Source organism: Diceros bicornis, chromosome 10 (assembly GCF_020826845.1).
Source record: "Diceros bicornis minor isolate mBicDic1 chromosome 10, mDicBic1.mat.cur, whole genome shotgun sequence".
In the NCBI taxonomy this organism is placed as follows: Eukaryota; Metazoa; Chordata; class Mammalia; order Perissodactyla; family Rhinocerotidae; genus Diceros; species Diceros bicornis.
The window spans coordinates 35,216,701-35,232,966 of NC_080749.1; the positions used below are offsets into that span (position 1 = coordinate 35,216,701).

Consider the following 16,266-nt stretch of genomic DNA (forward strand, 5'->3'; position numbering starts at 1 on the left):
AATTTTCATTCTTAATATTTTGGGGAGCTTGAAATAATCTTACTATTTCCAAAGAACAACTGACATGAGAGTTTTTTTTCCTAAAATAGTAAATATTAAATTTTATTATAAATTGCCCAGTTTTCAGGCACCATCTCTCATTTTGAAGAGCAACGTGCGAGTAATGAGTACGGTACTCCTGATGGCAGCATAATAACTTGAAAACCTAAAAATAAAATATCAGAAGCAAAACCAAGCTTTTTTTTTTGGCTTTTCTCTCTGTTTATGTTAGATAGCAGGCAGCATTGGATAGGTTTAGGTTTAGAATCTTTGCTGAAAGTATTTCATTTCTGCCAGCATTTTCATCTGAATTTAATTCTGCTGTTGGCTCTTCATGAAACATACTGTATTAGGATAAAAGCTGTCCAAACGTTCTTTACCAAAGAGAATTTTACCTTCTCTGAATAGCAACCTTGAATTTTACCATTTAGAGTTTCTGCAAGCTAAAAAGCAGTGGAATGCCAATAAACTGGGTCTCTCTCTCCAACTAAATTGTAGGCCCCTGAAGGGCAGGGACTGTGTTTCTACCTTCAGGCATCCCCAGGATCTAGCATGAGTGATGAACCACTACCTTTTCATTTACCTCTCTCTTTATTCTAAGGTTTTCAATCCCTTAAACTGATTCTTTCTATTATAAGTGTGAAAGAAAGAAAATTCTGGTCTTTACAAGTTCTATTTGGAGAGCAACGTCTTGGAAGGAATCAGGGGACACTTGGCACACTGGGTGAAGTTCAAGAAAAAGACCACACTAGGCTCTGAGAAATATCTTTGGAGCTGTGAAGCGAAATGCTGTGCAAAGTGGGAAATGATCACTCTTGAAGGCCCTCGGAAATTCAGTCAAGTCTACAGAAATCACAAACTGCTGGACGTAACCTTTCTTCTGGGAAATGTTGAGAGTCAGGTCTGCATATTGGTGGACTTGGGGCCAATTTCATCAGAATTGGCCCGCGTGACCATGACAGAATGAGCCAACACGGCAAGGGGACAACTGGATCACTTACAGTCCATTTCAACGGACATGGCAGCAATCCACATAATTTAGGAACAAAACTCTTTTTAATACAGTGCATTTATTGCTTTCGTAAACATGCAGCACAGTTTGAAACAAAGAAGCCTTCAAAAACATGGAAATATACTTTGCATGTAAGAATAAATGGTTAGTAAAGAATTAAAATTTTCATTTTTTTAAAGAAAAGGATATTCATTTTTGTCAAACACTGACAGTGATTTGGGCTCAGAAGCTCTAATTTTCTTAGGATCCCGTGAGTCTATTCTTCAAAGTACGCCACGTGAGGTCGACCTAAAGAACACCTGACCACTTCGACTTCGCCACCTCCATTCTTCTCCCGTTGAAAGTGAATGCTAATTAAATCCTCCACGATTTCTTCATCCATCGTATCAAGGTCTTCCATTCCAGTCAGAAGCACCGTCCTCTTAGATACTCCTGAAAATACCTAAGGAGGAAAATAAGAAAGATAAACAGAAAACTTTCTAAGAGCTTTGAATTGCAAAACTTTACATTTATAAGCTCTGCTTAATATTTTGGATTTTATTTTAGGAGAGACAAAGAGCCTCAGGAAGATTTTTCAAGTAAGAGAATATCAGAGTCGGATCTGAGTTTCAGAAAGATGACTCTGGTGGCATTATGACGAATAGAGAAAAGAGGGGCAACTCTATGAACAGAAAGACCAGTTAGAGAGGCAGTTAGAGGTGGAAGTGACAAGACTGAGTGAGCAAATGAACGGGGGAGGTGAAGAAAAATGAAGAGTTAAGCATGAGTTCTAGCTTTCAGATTGGTGGACTAGGTGGATAGTGGTGCCACTTAATACCTGAGTAGGAACAGAAAAAGAGAGCAGGTTTGAAGTAAAGACAACGAGTTCAGAGAAAATGAGCTGGAAGAATTATTTTTAAATGTCCAACGATAGTAAACACATGAGGAAAATGTAGCTATGTCTCCTCATACAAAAATAAAGATTGTGCCATTATCTGAGTAATTTCAGTTTTTAAAAAGTGTATAATATATTAAATAAGGTACAGTTTCACATTAAAATATTCCTTAAAAAGACAAACTCATTCTGCACCAAGCAGATATGAAAAAACTATTTTGATATCCCTTACTAATAAGATTCAAACAGTAACAGAGTCACAACTTTTTCTTTATTTTTTGTGCTGTGGGGTCAAGCAGTAAGTTCCCAAAATGAAAGAAAAGAGATGACTTTACCTGAAATTTTTTCAAGTGTTTTTCTATGTATGGAGAAACAATAACTCTATGGCAGTTATGGTCTGTATAAAGAGGATAATCTTTCTTTTTCAAAATCTTGTCAGCAACTAGAAGTAAATTTTTAAAAAATTATTTTCTTTTTTATATCATAAATATTTTTAACCAAAGTTAAAACTTCCTTCAAACAGAACAATATCACAGTAAACAATGAATTGAGTGACTAATTTTTAAGAAGTTCTACAGTCCACTCTAAAGACTTCACAGTACCTCATTTTGAAAAATATAAGACCAGACAATAATGAGGTTTAAATAGATCTTTCTGTCTTGAACTATCCACTGCAGTCAACCAATGCAGAGAGGGCTTCAATGTCCTCAGATAGATGTACCTTGAGCCACGTAAGATGCAACAGCCATCTGCAAAAAGTAACCCACCCATCCCTACAAGAATATTTCCCAGTCTCTTAAGAAGCATAAACGAAAACTATGATTAGAATACTATGTATATAATTTACCACATATATATGTATACACACACACAAATAGAGTAAATTACTGTAGTATAGTAATAAATGTAATATATTACGTGTATACTGAAATAATAGAGAAGAGCATTAACTTAGTAAAAATTGAGACATTTCCTTAGACTTCCTTTTCTGCTACTTTGTAGTTAGTTATGATTAGTTGGTTGGTATTAATTATTAGCATTAACATTAATAATATGGCTAGTATTATTTAATAATATAAATATATATACAATATTAATATACAAAATTATTTAGTTACCCTGTAACTAACACATGATATTCAGTAAACTGATATGATTATGTCAACCAAAGGGTGGCAGGGGTTGACTATCACGTAAGTGAAGGCAAATAACAAAATTTCATCAGTTTTCTCCAAAACAAAGAATAATCAGATTTATTTTTAGCAGCATTTTTCTCCTAGAGGGGAAAAAGGTAATGTGTCAAGATTACATAACAGGAACAGTTCTTGAGAATATCCAATTACTTTGTTTTTTCTTCTCTCACCAGTCCATCTTGGACTGGCAATATGGTACAATGGTTAAGAATGTACACCCTTGCTGGCGAGGATGTGGAGAAACTGAAACTCTGGTACATTGCTGGTAGGAATGTAAAACGGTGCAGCCACTGTCGAAGACAGTATAGCAGTTCCTCAAAACATTAAACATAGAATTACCATATCATCTAGCAATTCCAGAAAGATCTAGAAAGACATTCAACTAACCATAACTAACTACATAGTAGCAGAAAGGGAAGTTTAAGGAACATCTCAATTTTTACTGTATTAATGCTCTTCTCTATTATTTCAATTGTCTTTAAAAAGCATGTACTACTTTGTTATGAAAAACCCTAATCAGTCAATGTTTTTTAATTGTATAGTTGGAGTTCTACTACATGTGCAAACCCAAGAGAGGCCTTAAGAACTAGATTAACTAGAGAGTAAGAGATTTTTATTTTGAGAATCACTTGAACATATTAACAAAAGCAACTATAGAATCTTCTATTTTTAATCATAAGAATGTAAACCTTCCTAAGATGATTTGGTGAAAGTCCATATCTACCTAAAAACGGAACAGATGTCTAGCTGTTCTTTTCATTCACCCCTTGTCCTCCCTGGAATTGATTCTTCCACCTAAGAGACCCTGTCAGTCACAATAGGTGGGATGGAAGAAACCGTTTTATATATATATATATATTTTTTTTTTTTTTTAAGTTTCTCTGGCACACACCCACTGTGTGATCTTGGGCAAGTTACTTGGGTAAGATCCCTCAATTTCCTCATCAATAATATGAGTATAACACCACCTCCAGAGTTGTGCTGTGGATCAGGGAAGAGCTATGTATAGAACATCTGGCCCCATGCCTGGCATGTGATAAGAATGCACTAAGATTTATCTGCTTGCTACTTGTAACATTATCATTCTCAGTAGCATTCACAGAAATTATTTTCAGGTCTCTACCATTTTATAAGGATAAAAAAAAAAATCCCCTATTGTTATGCTGTGTAATAAATTCCAAATAAAAGTAGTAGAAAACGAATACTTTCAGAAATGGCAGACCATAGGGCCGGCTCTGTAGCTTAGCGGTTAAGTGCGCGCGCTCCGCTGCTGTCGGTCCGGGTTTGGATCCCGGGCGCGCACCAACGCACCGCTTCTCCAGCCATGCTGAGGCCGCGTCCCACATACAGCAACTAGAAGGATGTGCAGCTATGACATACAACTATCTACTGGGGCTTTGGGGGGAAAATAAATAAATAAATAAAATCTTTAAAAAAAAAAAAGAAAGAAAGAAATGGCAGACCATAATTTAAATGGCAGAGTATTATTTAACTTCCTCAATGTGTGAATACCTCCAGTTTCCACAAATGTGATGACAGCACTTCCAGACCGCATATCATACTCCACGCTTTCCACTTCTCCACCTCCGTGTCGGGACTTACAAAAGCTCAGTTCTAGCTTGTCTCTCATCTGATTTTCAGGCAATTCATCAGGAATTTCAGTAACATTGATCTTCACTTTAGATATTTCTACATAAACCTGGGAAATCGTTTCATATTCAGAAAGATGGATGAGAAAAGTATCCATGTTTCAGAGAATTCTAAAAAGCTTTAATCACCCTGTTACCTGGAATCTGACTCCTGACTTTAATGGAACCGGCTTGGCCATAACCTCCACATATATATCCTCCATCTGCACATGATGTTTCCCCATTCTGATCACATTTTGGGCAACTGAAAAATAATATAGGAAGTATTAATTTCCAATATTTCAATAAATTTTTACACTTTTGCTTTAAGAATAAATTGTCCTGAATGTTTCCAATTTTCTTTCACATTAAAGGTTCTAATTTTTAAATTTTTCTTAGGATTTCCAAGTGATAACAGTCTTGCCACCAAACTAAGATATATTTGTTAAAATACATCAGCAAAAATTATAATATACAAATTCTCATCAAGTTCTAGACTCATCTCTAAAGAGAGAGCCCAGTAATCCTTCAAAACTTCATAAATTATTTCAGCACAGCCGCACACCCTTCCTTTCCACTGTTGACAGAATTACTGGAGAATTCCCCTAGTACATTAAAGCTCAGCCAGAAATTTCTTCCATGTTGAGTAAGCTGGGAAAACTTCAGTGTCATTCTGACAATCTTATTTATCATTTGTCACTCCTCCTTAATATGTTACAAGCATCAAAGAAATAACTATTCATTTTTGTCTCTTTCTCAAGGATTATATGTTAAAGACCACATAGGCTTGAATATCAAAGAGTGAATCTTTTTTTTTTGCCATATTTTAATGAGGAATTCTGCTTTCACTAAAATGCTCTTGAGACCATTCACTAAAAATTTGATAGCCTTGCTATACCAATCACAAAACTATCAAGTCTAATTTATCCATGCAAATGGGAGAGGCTCAGTAATATAATTATGCCAAAAATCATTAAGACTCCAAACAGCCACTATATGTCAGTTTAAAATGCATGTGGGTGTGGGTTTATTTTTAATTATGTGACACGAGAGTTTATAACTCTTCAGTTGTTAATATTTGGAGCTGCTTACTCTAATTTTTCATGAAGATAAGAGATGCCCATTCCTGGTCTTATAAATCTGACATGTGTTTATGACAACCAGATATCACACCACAGCTGGAAGAAGAGAGAAACGGGGCTAAGAAGGCAGGGCGTTGTCATATGGGAATTCAGACTCATTGTACCATGATGACTATAACTTGTTATATGACAACAGGCAACAATAACAGAAAATATCAATGAAGTAATAATCAGATGATGCTTTTCCCCTCCCAACGCCTCCCCAGCTGGTGATCTGACGCAGCTGAGAGGGACCACTTGTGTTTCAACCTTTGTGGCTCTGACTGTCAAAAGCCAACTCGTATTTAATTGTGTATAAACCCAAAGTTGTCCCAGGAGAGCAGGACCTTGGAACCATGCCAAGAGTGGAAGCAGTGACACGTGTTTCTGAAGAGAATCCTATTCCCAGCATTCCCAGGTAATTCCTGCAGAGAATTCCTGCTTCCCAAAACCTCACATCTTTTAGTCACATCCCAGTTCCCACTGTTAACTGCCAACGTGGCTCTTGGTCTCCTCTTCCACCCTCAGCCGCAGGACTGGACCAGGGTGGATCCTGGGTGAATGAACAGTATATGCATATACTGACCTGCTAGAATGCCTTTCTTTTTAACATTTACTTTCAGGCTATAGTGATGGACCAATCGTCAGGAGATGTGAGTTATAATCACAGATTCTCAGAATCTGAGCACTGGAAGGGCTTATGAAGGAAGACCATCTGGTCCCACCCCATAACTTGACAAATATAAGAACGAAAGCCCAGGATGATGGGCTGCTCGGAGGACTGCTGGTCCAGTGGAAAGTACATGGGTACTCAGGGTTTGGCTCTCAGCTCTGCAATTTATTACTGTATGGACCCTGAAAAAGTTCTTTATCTTCTTTAAGCTTCTGTTTCCTTATCTGGAAAATTCCTAACATGCAGCAATAATAACAGCTAACATTTATTGGTTATTATGTGTCAGACACTGTACTAAGTATTTTATCAACATTTCTCATTTAATACTCAAAGCAGCCCCATGAGGTAGGTACTACCACAAAGCCTGTCATAAAAATCTGAGATTTATAAAAAACCAAACCCATATCACACTTCTAGAAAGGAGCAAAGCTGTCCCTCAAAGCCAGATCCTCCTCATTAAGGCGCCCCCAGCTCTGAACAGGGTCCTACACCAGGGCAGACCTAGCAAACATCAGGTCCCATCCCAAATCTCTGACTCCTGGGCTCTTCCCATTCACTGATCATGTGCCCTTAGGTAAACCACTTAAACACCTGAGAATCTGTTTTCTTAGCTATAAAATGTAAAAAGTAACTCTCCTATCCTATCGCTTTCATAGTCGTGTGAGTATAAAATGAGATGATGTCTGTGAGAACTCTCTGAGAAATGTGTAGAGCTCTACTACCTTAAGATACCACTACTAGTATTATCATTTGGAGGGAGCAGGGGGAGTAGAAAGACACTGGTACCGGACATCACAACACCTAGGGCTTGAGTCCCAGAGTCACTGCGTTCTGAATGAGTGATCACATTCAAGTCACATAACACCTCAGAGTCAGTTTTTCATCTGTAAAATGGGGATAATCATACTTGTCTCAGGGTATCCTATGAGGATGAGATGAAATGATCTATGTAAAAATTGTGAAGCAATAGCCAAATATCTATGAAAGCTCTTTGAAAGTCCGAGTACTTTCCAAAGGTAACATGGTCACGTTCTTGACCATTAGTCATACCTTCTTCTTTTTCAAAGGTGATAAGCGCTTGTCCTTTTTGTAGCTCATAAGGAACTTGCGAGTTCACTTGAAAGGAGCAGGAGACATTTAAAAACTGACTGTCATCCTCAGAATTCTCTGCAGATGTGAATTTCACCTTTGTGTCGGGAATATCCTCTTTAATCTAATTCAAACAGAAATGTTTGATTAAAATCAAGAAATAACTTAACCCCTTCCAGTGTTAATGTGAAGTGATCATCCAATAATTCATTCTCCACTGATTTCAGAACCCCACATAAGACTGTGTGGTCTTATGTAATATCTTTATTAATATCTTTAATGTCTTTAGTAATTGCTTCTTCCTAGGTTAAGTATTCAGTAATGTAATCAGACCCTTTAATATTATTTCACAGATGAAATTATAAATATATAATCTCTCACTTTTTCTAATCAATGTTTAAACTGGTCAATATTGTGTGGTGTTTGATTCTAAAGTCTAAATCATCCTTGTGGATAAGCACCTTTTAAACAACTGTACCAATAATAAGCTATCTCACAAGAGAATCACTGGACAGTGTATTTATTCTCACTACAAAGAGGTATGAAATAGAGTCAGGTGTATACTATGGTTATTTTGATAGCAAACTCAGATCATTTCCTCCAAAAAGCAAGACTCCTGAATTCTGTGATTTAAAATTTACCAAATTTAAATTATCCCTCCCCAACACCTGCCCAGCAACTTTTTAACCATTACTACAACTTAGGTTTATAAAAATGTGAAGGGACACTATCAACAAAATTTGTAATCTGAAGGATAAAGTTAAGTGGTTATACTTGGCTGCTTAAAATCATTGGGATTAACAGACATATACAAGTACACATACATGCACAAATGAGTGAGGTGTTTGCATTTCTATTTCCCATGGTTACTTTACATGCTGAAAGAGAAGGTGTAATTGCAGAGGGATGAGAAATATTCAATGAGTCATTTGATTTAATCTTACATTTATTCTATATCTTTACATGTAACTTTAGTAGAATTTCTGATGACCATAAGTCCGATTTCAAAACAATCTGTAATGTCTGAGAAAAGGCAGAGTGTTTCCCAATAACATGGAAATATCCAGTGTATCTGGAGAAGTCGAGAGCTTTTGGAGTGAGAGAGAAAGCGAGAGTGCCCGATGCTAGTCCCGAGGACACTGTGGCAGAGAGCACGTCACTCAAGCTCTCTGGCCCACAGTTTCAGTCTCCTGCAAAGTGGGTCAGCTGAGCTGGCTGGGTTCTCGAGGCCCTCTGAGGTGTAAGACTAACTGATTCTGGCTCCGGTCTGAGGAATCACCAGAATCTCAACAGAGTCTTCTCTAAGTCTCAGAAACACAGGAAACCTCGCCTCCTAATATTCAATAACCTACCCCCCATTTCACAAACAAAAAGTAACAACGCTTTAAGCATTTAAATTGTTTAAAGAAAGTATTTTTTTTAACAATATGAGTTGTTATGAAGAAAAAAGAGGTGAAAGTTATGTGTAATTCAAATACAGGGAAATTTAGGAGAGAATTTAAATGGTGAAGATATATGTCCAATTTCTTTTAACTGTGAACTCATTTAAATTACGGATGAGGAGACCAATAAAGGCACTTAGCGAGAAGACCAAGAATTTGATCCAAAAGTGATTGATAACGACCTTTTTTGTTGTTTTTGCATTAACATATACATAAATATTAAAAAGTGCATCATAAGTATACAGCAAGATGAAATTTTACAAAGTGATCACACACATGTGACCAGCACCTAGATCAACAAACAGAATATGACCAACATCCCAGAAGCCCTCTTGGGTTCCCTTCCAGTTCCTACCTGCCTCCAAGGGTAACCACTATGCTAACTTCTAACACTGCATTTGTGCTTTATTTATATGGCAGCATATGGTATGCCTTCTTTTCTGTTTTTTGGCTCAACATTGTGCTTATGAAATTCATCCATGTTGTTGCATATAGTTGTAGTCTGTCCATTCTCATTGCTGTTTAGTATTCCATTGTGTGAATACACCCCAATTTATTCATTCATAAAGGAGGGACAGTTGGGTTCTTTTTAGTGTGGGGCTCTTATAAACAGTGGCGCCATGGATGACCATAACGTCTTAGAAGTGATTTTTGTATAATTAAATTGCTTTTGTTGAAAAATGGTGTCATCCATTGAAAATGTGATACATAAAACAATTAAAGGAGTACCTGGGAGTTTCTGGTGGCCTCTTGCAACTCAGCTTCAAGCTTTTGAATCTCCTCCTTTAACTGATTATTTTCCTTTGCAATTTCTTCAATTAATCTCTAAAAAGATATCAAATAGCACCAAAAAATTAAACTGCTCCCGACAGCATTTTTCGAAATGAATTAAAGAAGCTAAATTTCTGTCACCCTGAATAAGGCATAGAAAGACATTAGACAGTCTCAGAATGAAGATGATCACATGAATAACACATTTGCTGAATGTTTTACATCATCATCTGTCGATTCTCCTACCACTGCCAAGAATTATTATCTCATTATACAAACAAGGAAACCACCCTCCACCCTAGACCAAAGGTCACAGAAATTTTTATAGTAGAGCAAGAATTGAGACCCAGACCTAGCTATTTGTGACTACAATATGACTTCTAAATTGCACTGTAATTGTGGCCATATGTTACTCTGGGGCAATTAAAAAAAAAATTGCTGTGATTCTCACAGTACAGCTGCCCTGACATGCCAGACACACGGCCTTGGGTAAGTAGTTGAAGCTACCTGACCCTCTATTCCCTCTCAGGTCTGATCAGATAATTGCTAACTAAGCTCTTAACTCCTAGGCACAAATCAAAGAAAAGAAGGAGGGAGTGAAAAAGCAGCTAATGTTGTAAGCCTTGTAAGAGACAGAATAGAAATATGATTCTTGTAAGATCTGAATAATGGAAGTAAAAAAATTTTGAAAAGGCTAATATCCTCCCAAATTCAAGGTAATGTTAGACAAAGTCATATAAACATGCTTCACTGCAAAACTAGTAGATATAAATTAATTTTTAATAATACCCAGTAATTTTTCTTTTACCTCATTTTGTTCATCTTTCATAAATTCTTCATCTAGCCAATGCTTCTGAAGAATTTGTTTTTTGTCATCTTCATCAGCTGCCATGATTCCCTAATTATCATAAACAAATTAATTTTAAAAATAGTATATACACACAAATTCAAGAAGAAAGAAATAACACCTTTTACCATTTTCCAGAAGAAACATCTCTTCTTTGCTGTATCTTTTTTCCTATCATCAAAGTCTTTATTATCATGTGGCTTATATCCAAATAAAGTCTATACTTAAAGTAACTTTCACACTTATATAAGAGGGTTCTAAAAGTCCTTTGCTTTTCAACATAGTAATAGAAAATCATGGGTATTAACATTCCTTTGTAGTTCACATCTCAATCATAATCTGATGCTACATTTTAAAAGACTACTATTTTAGTCTTCTAGCCTTTTTAAAAGGTTTTGATTTAAACATTTAATTATCCGAGGCATATGTGTGTGGTGATGGATTGTAATTAGTATTTGGGTGGTGAACATGATGTAATCAATGCAGAAATAGAAGTATAATGATGTATGCCTGAAATTTATAAAATGTTACAAACCAATGTTACTGCAATAAAAAAATTAAAAATTAAAATAAATAAATATTTAATTATCCCTATTGTACTCCCCACATGTAAATGGAGTAAAAAGGCCTCCAAAACACCCTTCCTTTACATGTACAGAGGTTCTTACCTGGAGTTTCCACAAACCCTTCCCCGACTTCATTCATTTGGACGGAAAAAAACTACATCTGTACTTCCAATAACCTCTGATTGCAACTTAGCATTCTCTTCAAACATGAATATAGCCTACAAGCCACGTAGTATTTGCAGCAAGATAAAAATCACCAAGACAGCACAGATATTTTCATAAAATACAACAGTTGCAGATATTCTGAAATATTGTTTGTGTTTAACCCTCTTCAAAATTATGGTAGTTATTAAACTCACTACTAGGTCTTGTGATATACTATGATATATTAATACATATTACTAATAAAAAATTTGCTTTTTTAATATTCTGATAATCATATTTCAAAATAATTCGTTTCCTTTGTAATTCTATGTATTTTGCTTTATATATTTAAAGAACTTTTTTTTTAGAAAGGTCCATAGGCTTTATCAGACTGGCAAAAAATCCATGGCACAAAAAAAGTTAAGAACCCATGTCTGCATATGAATTTACTGAGATGGAGAAGTCTCAGATCAAAAATGAAACAAGGAATATCACAACTATTTTTATGTTTTTAGAAGCACATTAATAACCAGTCTGTAATGTAATCTTCCAAGATTTCAAGTGGCTAAATTCTCACTATTCTTGTAGGAGAAATAGAAAAGACATTTATTCCTCTTTAAAAATAAAATAGAAGACTAGAAAAAAAATTAGTCGTGTCTTACTTTACCCAGTGTGAATACAAGCAGTGTCAAAAAAAGTGGGGGGTCACACGGCACTCAGACCTTGGTTTCTAATCTATTCTCCAATGAAACGAACCAGGGCTCCTTGGACGATTCTACCTCTAGGGCAGGAAATATACAAGATGAGCCTGCAGCTCCCAGTAGCCAAACGTACATAAACGGGATTTATCAAGTAAGTAAAAATATGGAGGATAATAGGGGTCAGGTTTTTCATTGTTAGCAAAGGTAACTGTAAATATGGAAAGGGAGAAAACCAGAATGAACGCTATGGATTAGAACTGGAGATATCGGTATAATCTCATGATTTCTGATAGATGGATTGATAGAAAGATACAGAGATATAAATATAGATAAAACTGTGTTGTGTGCACATATACATACTGTACATATCCATCTGTATATATATTCCCTACCTCTGTCTGCTGAGAGGGCCTGAAGCAAAGATAATAGCAATGAGCACACCTAGCACTCAGAATTTGGTTTCTAATACCATTCTCCACAAGGTACCAAGACTGTTCAGAGAAATGGCTGATTTCAGGACTGGAACAGGGAAAGTATAAAACGAGCATCTTATGGTGTCAGAAAGCAAGAAAGTGCTCAAAGAATGATGAGAACATGTCAAAAAGACAGAAAATCCAGCTTGAGGAAGTTCTCACTGGACAAATCTGAGAATAAATTAATCATAAAAATAAATAATGACAGTAATAATTAAATCCACTGAGTAAAATAGAAAACTATGAGTCCATACTGACATACATACAGACATATATAAATTGAAATTTTGGTGGGGAAAGGACCATTTAGTTAGTCTCAGAATCCTTCCTCACAAAATATTTATTAATTTCAAAGGGGAAATGTGTAACTTCACAGTGAAGAAGCCAGGCAGATGCCACCAGAATAAAATAATCAAAGTAAATAATGAGATAAATCATCTGCCATCTGATAGGCTGCACTGAGAACAAAGCATGACTTCTATGATATTCCTGCCAAAGATACATAATCTAAATCTAAGCATGAGGAAACGTTAGACAAACTGGCTTGTTCTCTTCAAAAGTGTCAAGTTCAAAAAAGCCAAGGAAAGACTGAGAAACTGTTCTAGGCAGAAGGAGATGAAAGAGACATCACAACTAAATGCAATGCATGATTCTGAACTGTGTCCTTTTGTTACACAAGATATTATTGGGACAACTGGCAAAATTTGAATTGGATCCAAGGATTAGATGGCAGCAATGTGTCAATATTAATTTCCTGATTTTGATCACTGTATTGTGGTTATACAAAGAATACCTTTTTTGTAGGAAACGTATACTCAAGAATTTGGAAACTTACAGGAAAAAGAAAGGTTGTTTGTATCGTACTTGCAACTTTTCTGTAAGTTTGAGATGGTTTCAAAACATATATATTAGTAGCTCCCTATTACATCAACAACTGCAGAATCCTTATGACGGCCTCCAACATTCATCCAAGGTCTTACACAATCTAACTCCAATTTATTTTCTAGTCTTTCTTAGACAACTCCTAGACTAAGTCTCCTAACCACACTGAACACTCGAAGGGTCCCTCTTCTCCCTTTTGTCCCTCAATATGTCTCATCCTTCCACCCCTCCCAACCTTAATTTCCACCTAATGAAATCCTACTGTTCTTCAAGGTCCATCCCAAATTTCTGCCAAGTTCTTGAAGCCTTTTCTGATTCCCCCAAGGGACATTAGTTCTCCCTCTTTTACCTCTTTTGGGGAGCTTTACTTATTTGTGTACCTGTGTCATTTTCCATGATTAGACGGTCACGACCTTGAGGCCAGGGACCACGTCTACTCCTCCTTGCATCCATTTAGAGCACAATACGAGCTTACACATTGAAAATACTCAATATTTAGAGAATCGTGCAGTATCTTGACTCAGGTAGTTGTTCTGCTCAGGACATCCACGCATATGAAGTTCTCTTATCACATTTCCAGAAAGCAAAAACTGCAACATTATTTAATTGCTTTTTTTAAAGTCAATATTCTTAAGAGCTTGTAATAAAGGCTCTCAATATATTTAACTCTTATAAATGGTCTACTACATGACACCCCCAGAACTTTTTGCAACATATTTAGTATCTCAATACTGTCCTCTCTTTGCATCAGCGGGATGTACAGTAATAGGCTTCCTTTTATGCAATCAGATCGTAGGCAGAATAACAACCCTCCCAAAGATGCCCACATCCTAATCCCCAGAATCTGTGAGTATGTTAGGTTACACTGCAAAAGAGAATTAACGTTGCTAATCAGCTGACTTCAAAATATGGAGATCATCCTGAATTTTCCATGGGCCCAATGTAATCACCAGGGTCCTTAAAAGTGAACGAGGAAGGCAGAAGAGCAGAGTCAGAGTGAGATGTGACAACATAATAATCGTCAGATGGCACGCTGCTGGCTTTGAAGATTGAAAAAGGGTACCACTGAGCCAAGGAAGGTGGGCATCCTGTAGAAGTTGGAAATGGCAGGAAAACAGATTTACTCCAGTAGCCACCAGAAAGGAAGGCAGCCCTGCAGACACCTTATTTTAGCCCAGTGAGACCCAGGTCAGATTTCTAACCTGCAGATTTTTAAGATAATAACTTTGTGGTTTTTAAGCCACTAAATCCGTGATAATTTGTTATGGTAGTGAATGAAAAAACCAATACAAATCACCACCATCTATCCACCACCTGTTTTCCTACTATACTCATATCACTGCGGTGGCAGGCCTGATAGAATCCAATCTTCCCATATCTGGCAGCAAAAAGAAAGGAAACGAGGGGAAGGAAGGCAGGAGGTGGTAATTAATAAAATAGTGATAAACATATATAGTTTTAAAAAAACTTATGCATGTTATACAGACAGGGAAACATGGTGTTCTCCTTTGGATGTCTCTTTCAAGAAAAACCCTGAATATTCTGAAACGTGAGGAAAGACTGCCAAACCCTGCGCCTGCCAAGGAGAGTAAATCTCAAGGCATCAGTTTTCCTAAGAACTATCTCGGGAGACACTAGAAGAACGTTGAGGAAACACAGTGGTTTTAAGTTTCAGTTTCCAGAATGAAGCAAAGCACACCAAGGAGACGGGGTCAGAGGCCTGGCCGGCACCCAGAAGGCACCGTGGGCGCAGGGGCAGGCGCGCCCTCTCGGCAGCTTGTCGCCACAGCGACCCAGGCTGCGGGGGGTGGGGCGCGGGGGCGCGGGGGGCGCAGAGCCGCCTTCTGCGCGCGGTCCCTGGCGCCGCGGAATGCGCCTCGCTCCCGACCCAGGGCCTCGGTAGCCCGGGGCTACCAGGAGCAGGGACGGCAGCCGGGGAACCGGGAGCCCCACTCACCTGCCTCGGCCCGTCGAGCGCCGCAACGCGGGGCCCAGCGCGCCCGCCTTTCCGGGAAACCTCGGGGGTCGGCGCCGGATGTCCCAGGTCCCCGAGGCTGGTGCTGCCTTATCCAGAAGCGCCTCGGGAGATCCGAGGTGCCGTTGCAAGTGGGTGTCACTCGGATTAACAGCTTGTTCCTTAAAAAAAAAAAAAGAAGAAGAAGAAAAGGAAAAGAAAACTGTGCTCAAGTAGTGGTTAGTGAAAAAACTAACCACCGCTCGGAATAGCAAACCTGGTGTCTCCAGTAACTGGTTAAACACTAACAAGTTATAACCATTTTCACTTTCGATTTCTAAAAATTGCTTGTTTTGTTTTTGTTTTGGGGGAATCTATCCCAAAAGTTTTCCTGAAGTGTCCATAAACACTAATTTCAGGACATGTCTTAAAAAACACTCTTGTGTGTGTGTGTATATTACTGGACATACGGTTGGAAAAGTGGACTGAAACAAAATAACGTCAAAGCAGGCGTCTCTCCCCAGATTGTAACTCTCATTGTAATTTATTGTCTTTATAACCTTAATCTACAAATTTTTACAACCAGCACAAGATCAGCTCGTCTGTGTGTCTTTTGCAGCGTCCTCTGGGCCATGAGGTTGGGAAAGCTGTGGTGTTCAGTTGGTTTCTATGACCCACGTCCCTTGAAAATTGTCTTACAATCTTTTGTTTTGTTGTGAAGCTTGTAAATAAATGCTTCACTAGGTGTGATCTTTTCCTTTGAAAATAAAAACGTCTGGCTTATTTCAAGAACTGCAGTGTCTCTTAATTCTACACCAAGAACCACCCCACAGCTGTACTTGCTGGTAAATAGAGGT

At 37.5% G+C, this 16,266-nt stretch overlaps 1 protein-coding gene across 1 annotated transcript; it reads right to left on the bottom strand.

Annotated features, from left to right (window-relative positions):
- Positions 1-1,065: 1,065 nt before the first annotated feature.
- NMI (N-myc and STAT interactor) lies at positions 1,066-15,679 on the bottom strand. Its single transcript, XM_058548952.1, has 8 exons — positions 15,413-15,679; positions 10,651-10,740; positions 9,801-9,896; positions 7,591-7,753; positions 4,905-5,011; positions 4,631-4,817; positions 2,261-2,367; positions 1,066-1,493 (listed from the first exon to the last, which is right to left on the bottom strand). Exons 2-8 carry the CDS (start codon positions 10,732-10,734, stop codon positions 1,308-1,310), a joined length of 930 nt encoding a protein of 309 aa, XP_058404935.1. The 5' UTR covers positions 10,735-10,740; positions 15,413-15,679; the 3' UTR covers positions 1,066-1,307.
- Between the last annotated feature and the right edge of the window lie 587 nt (positions 15,680-16,266).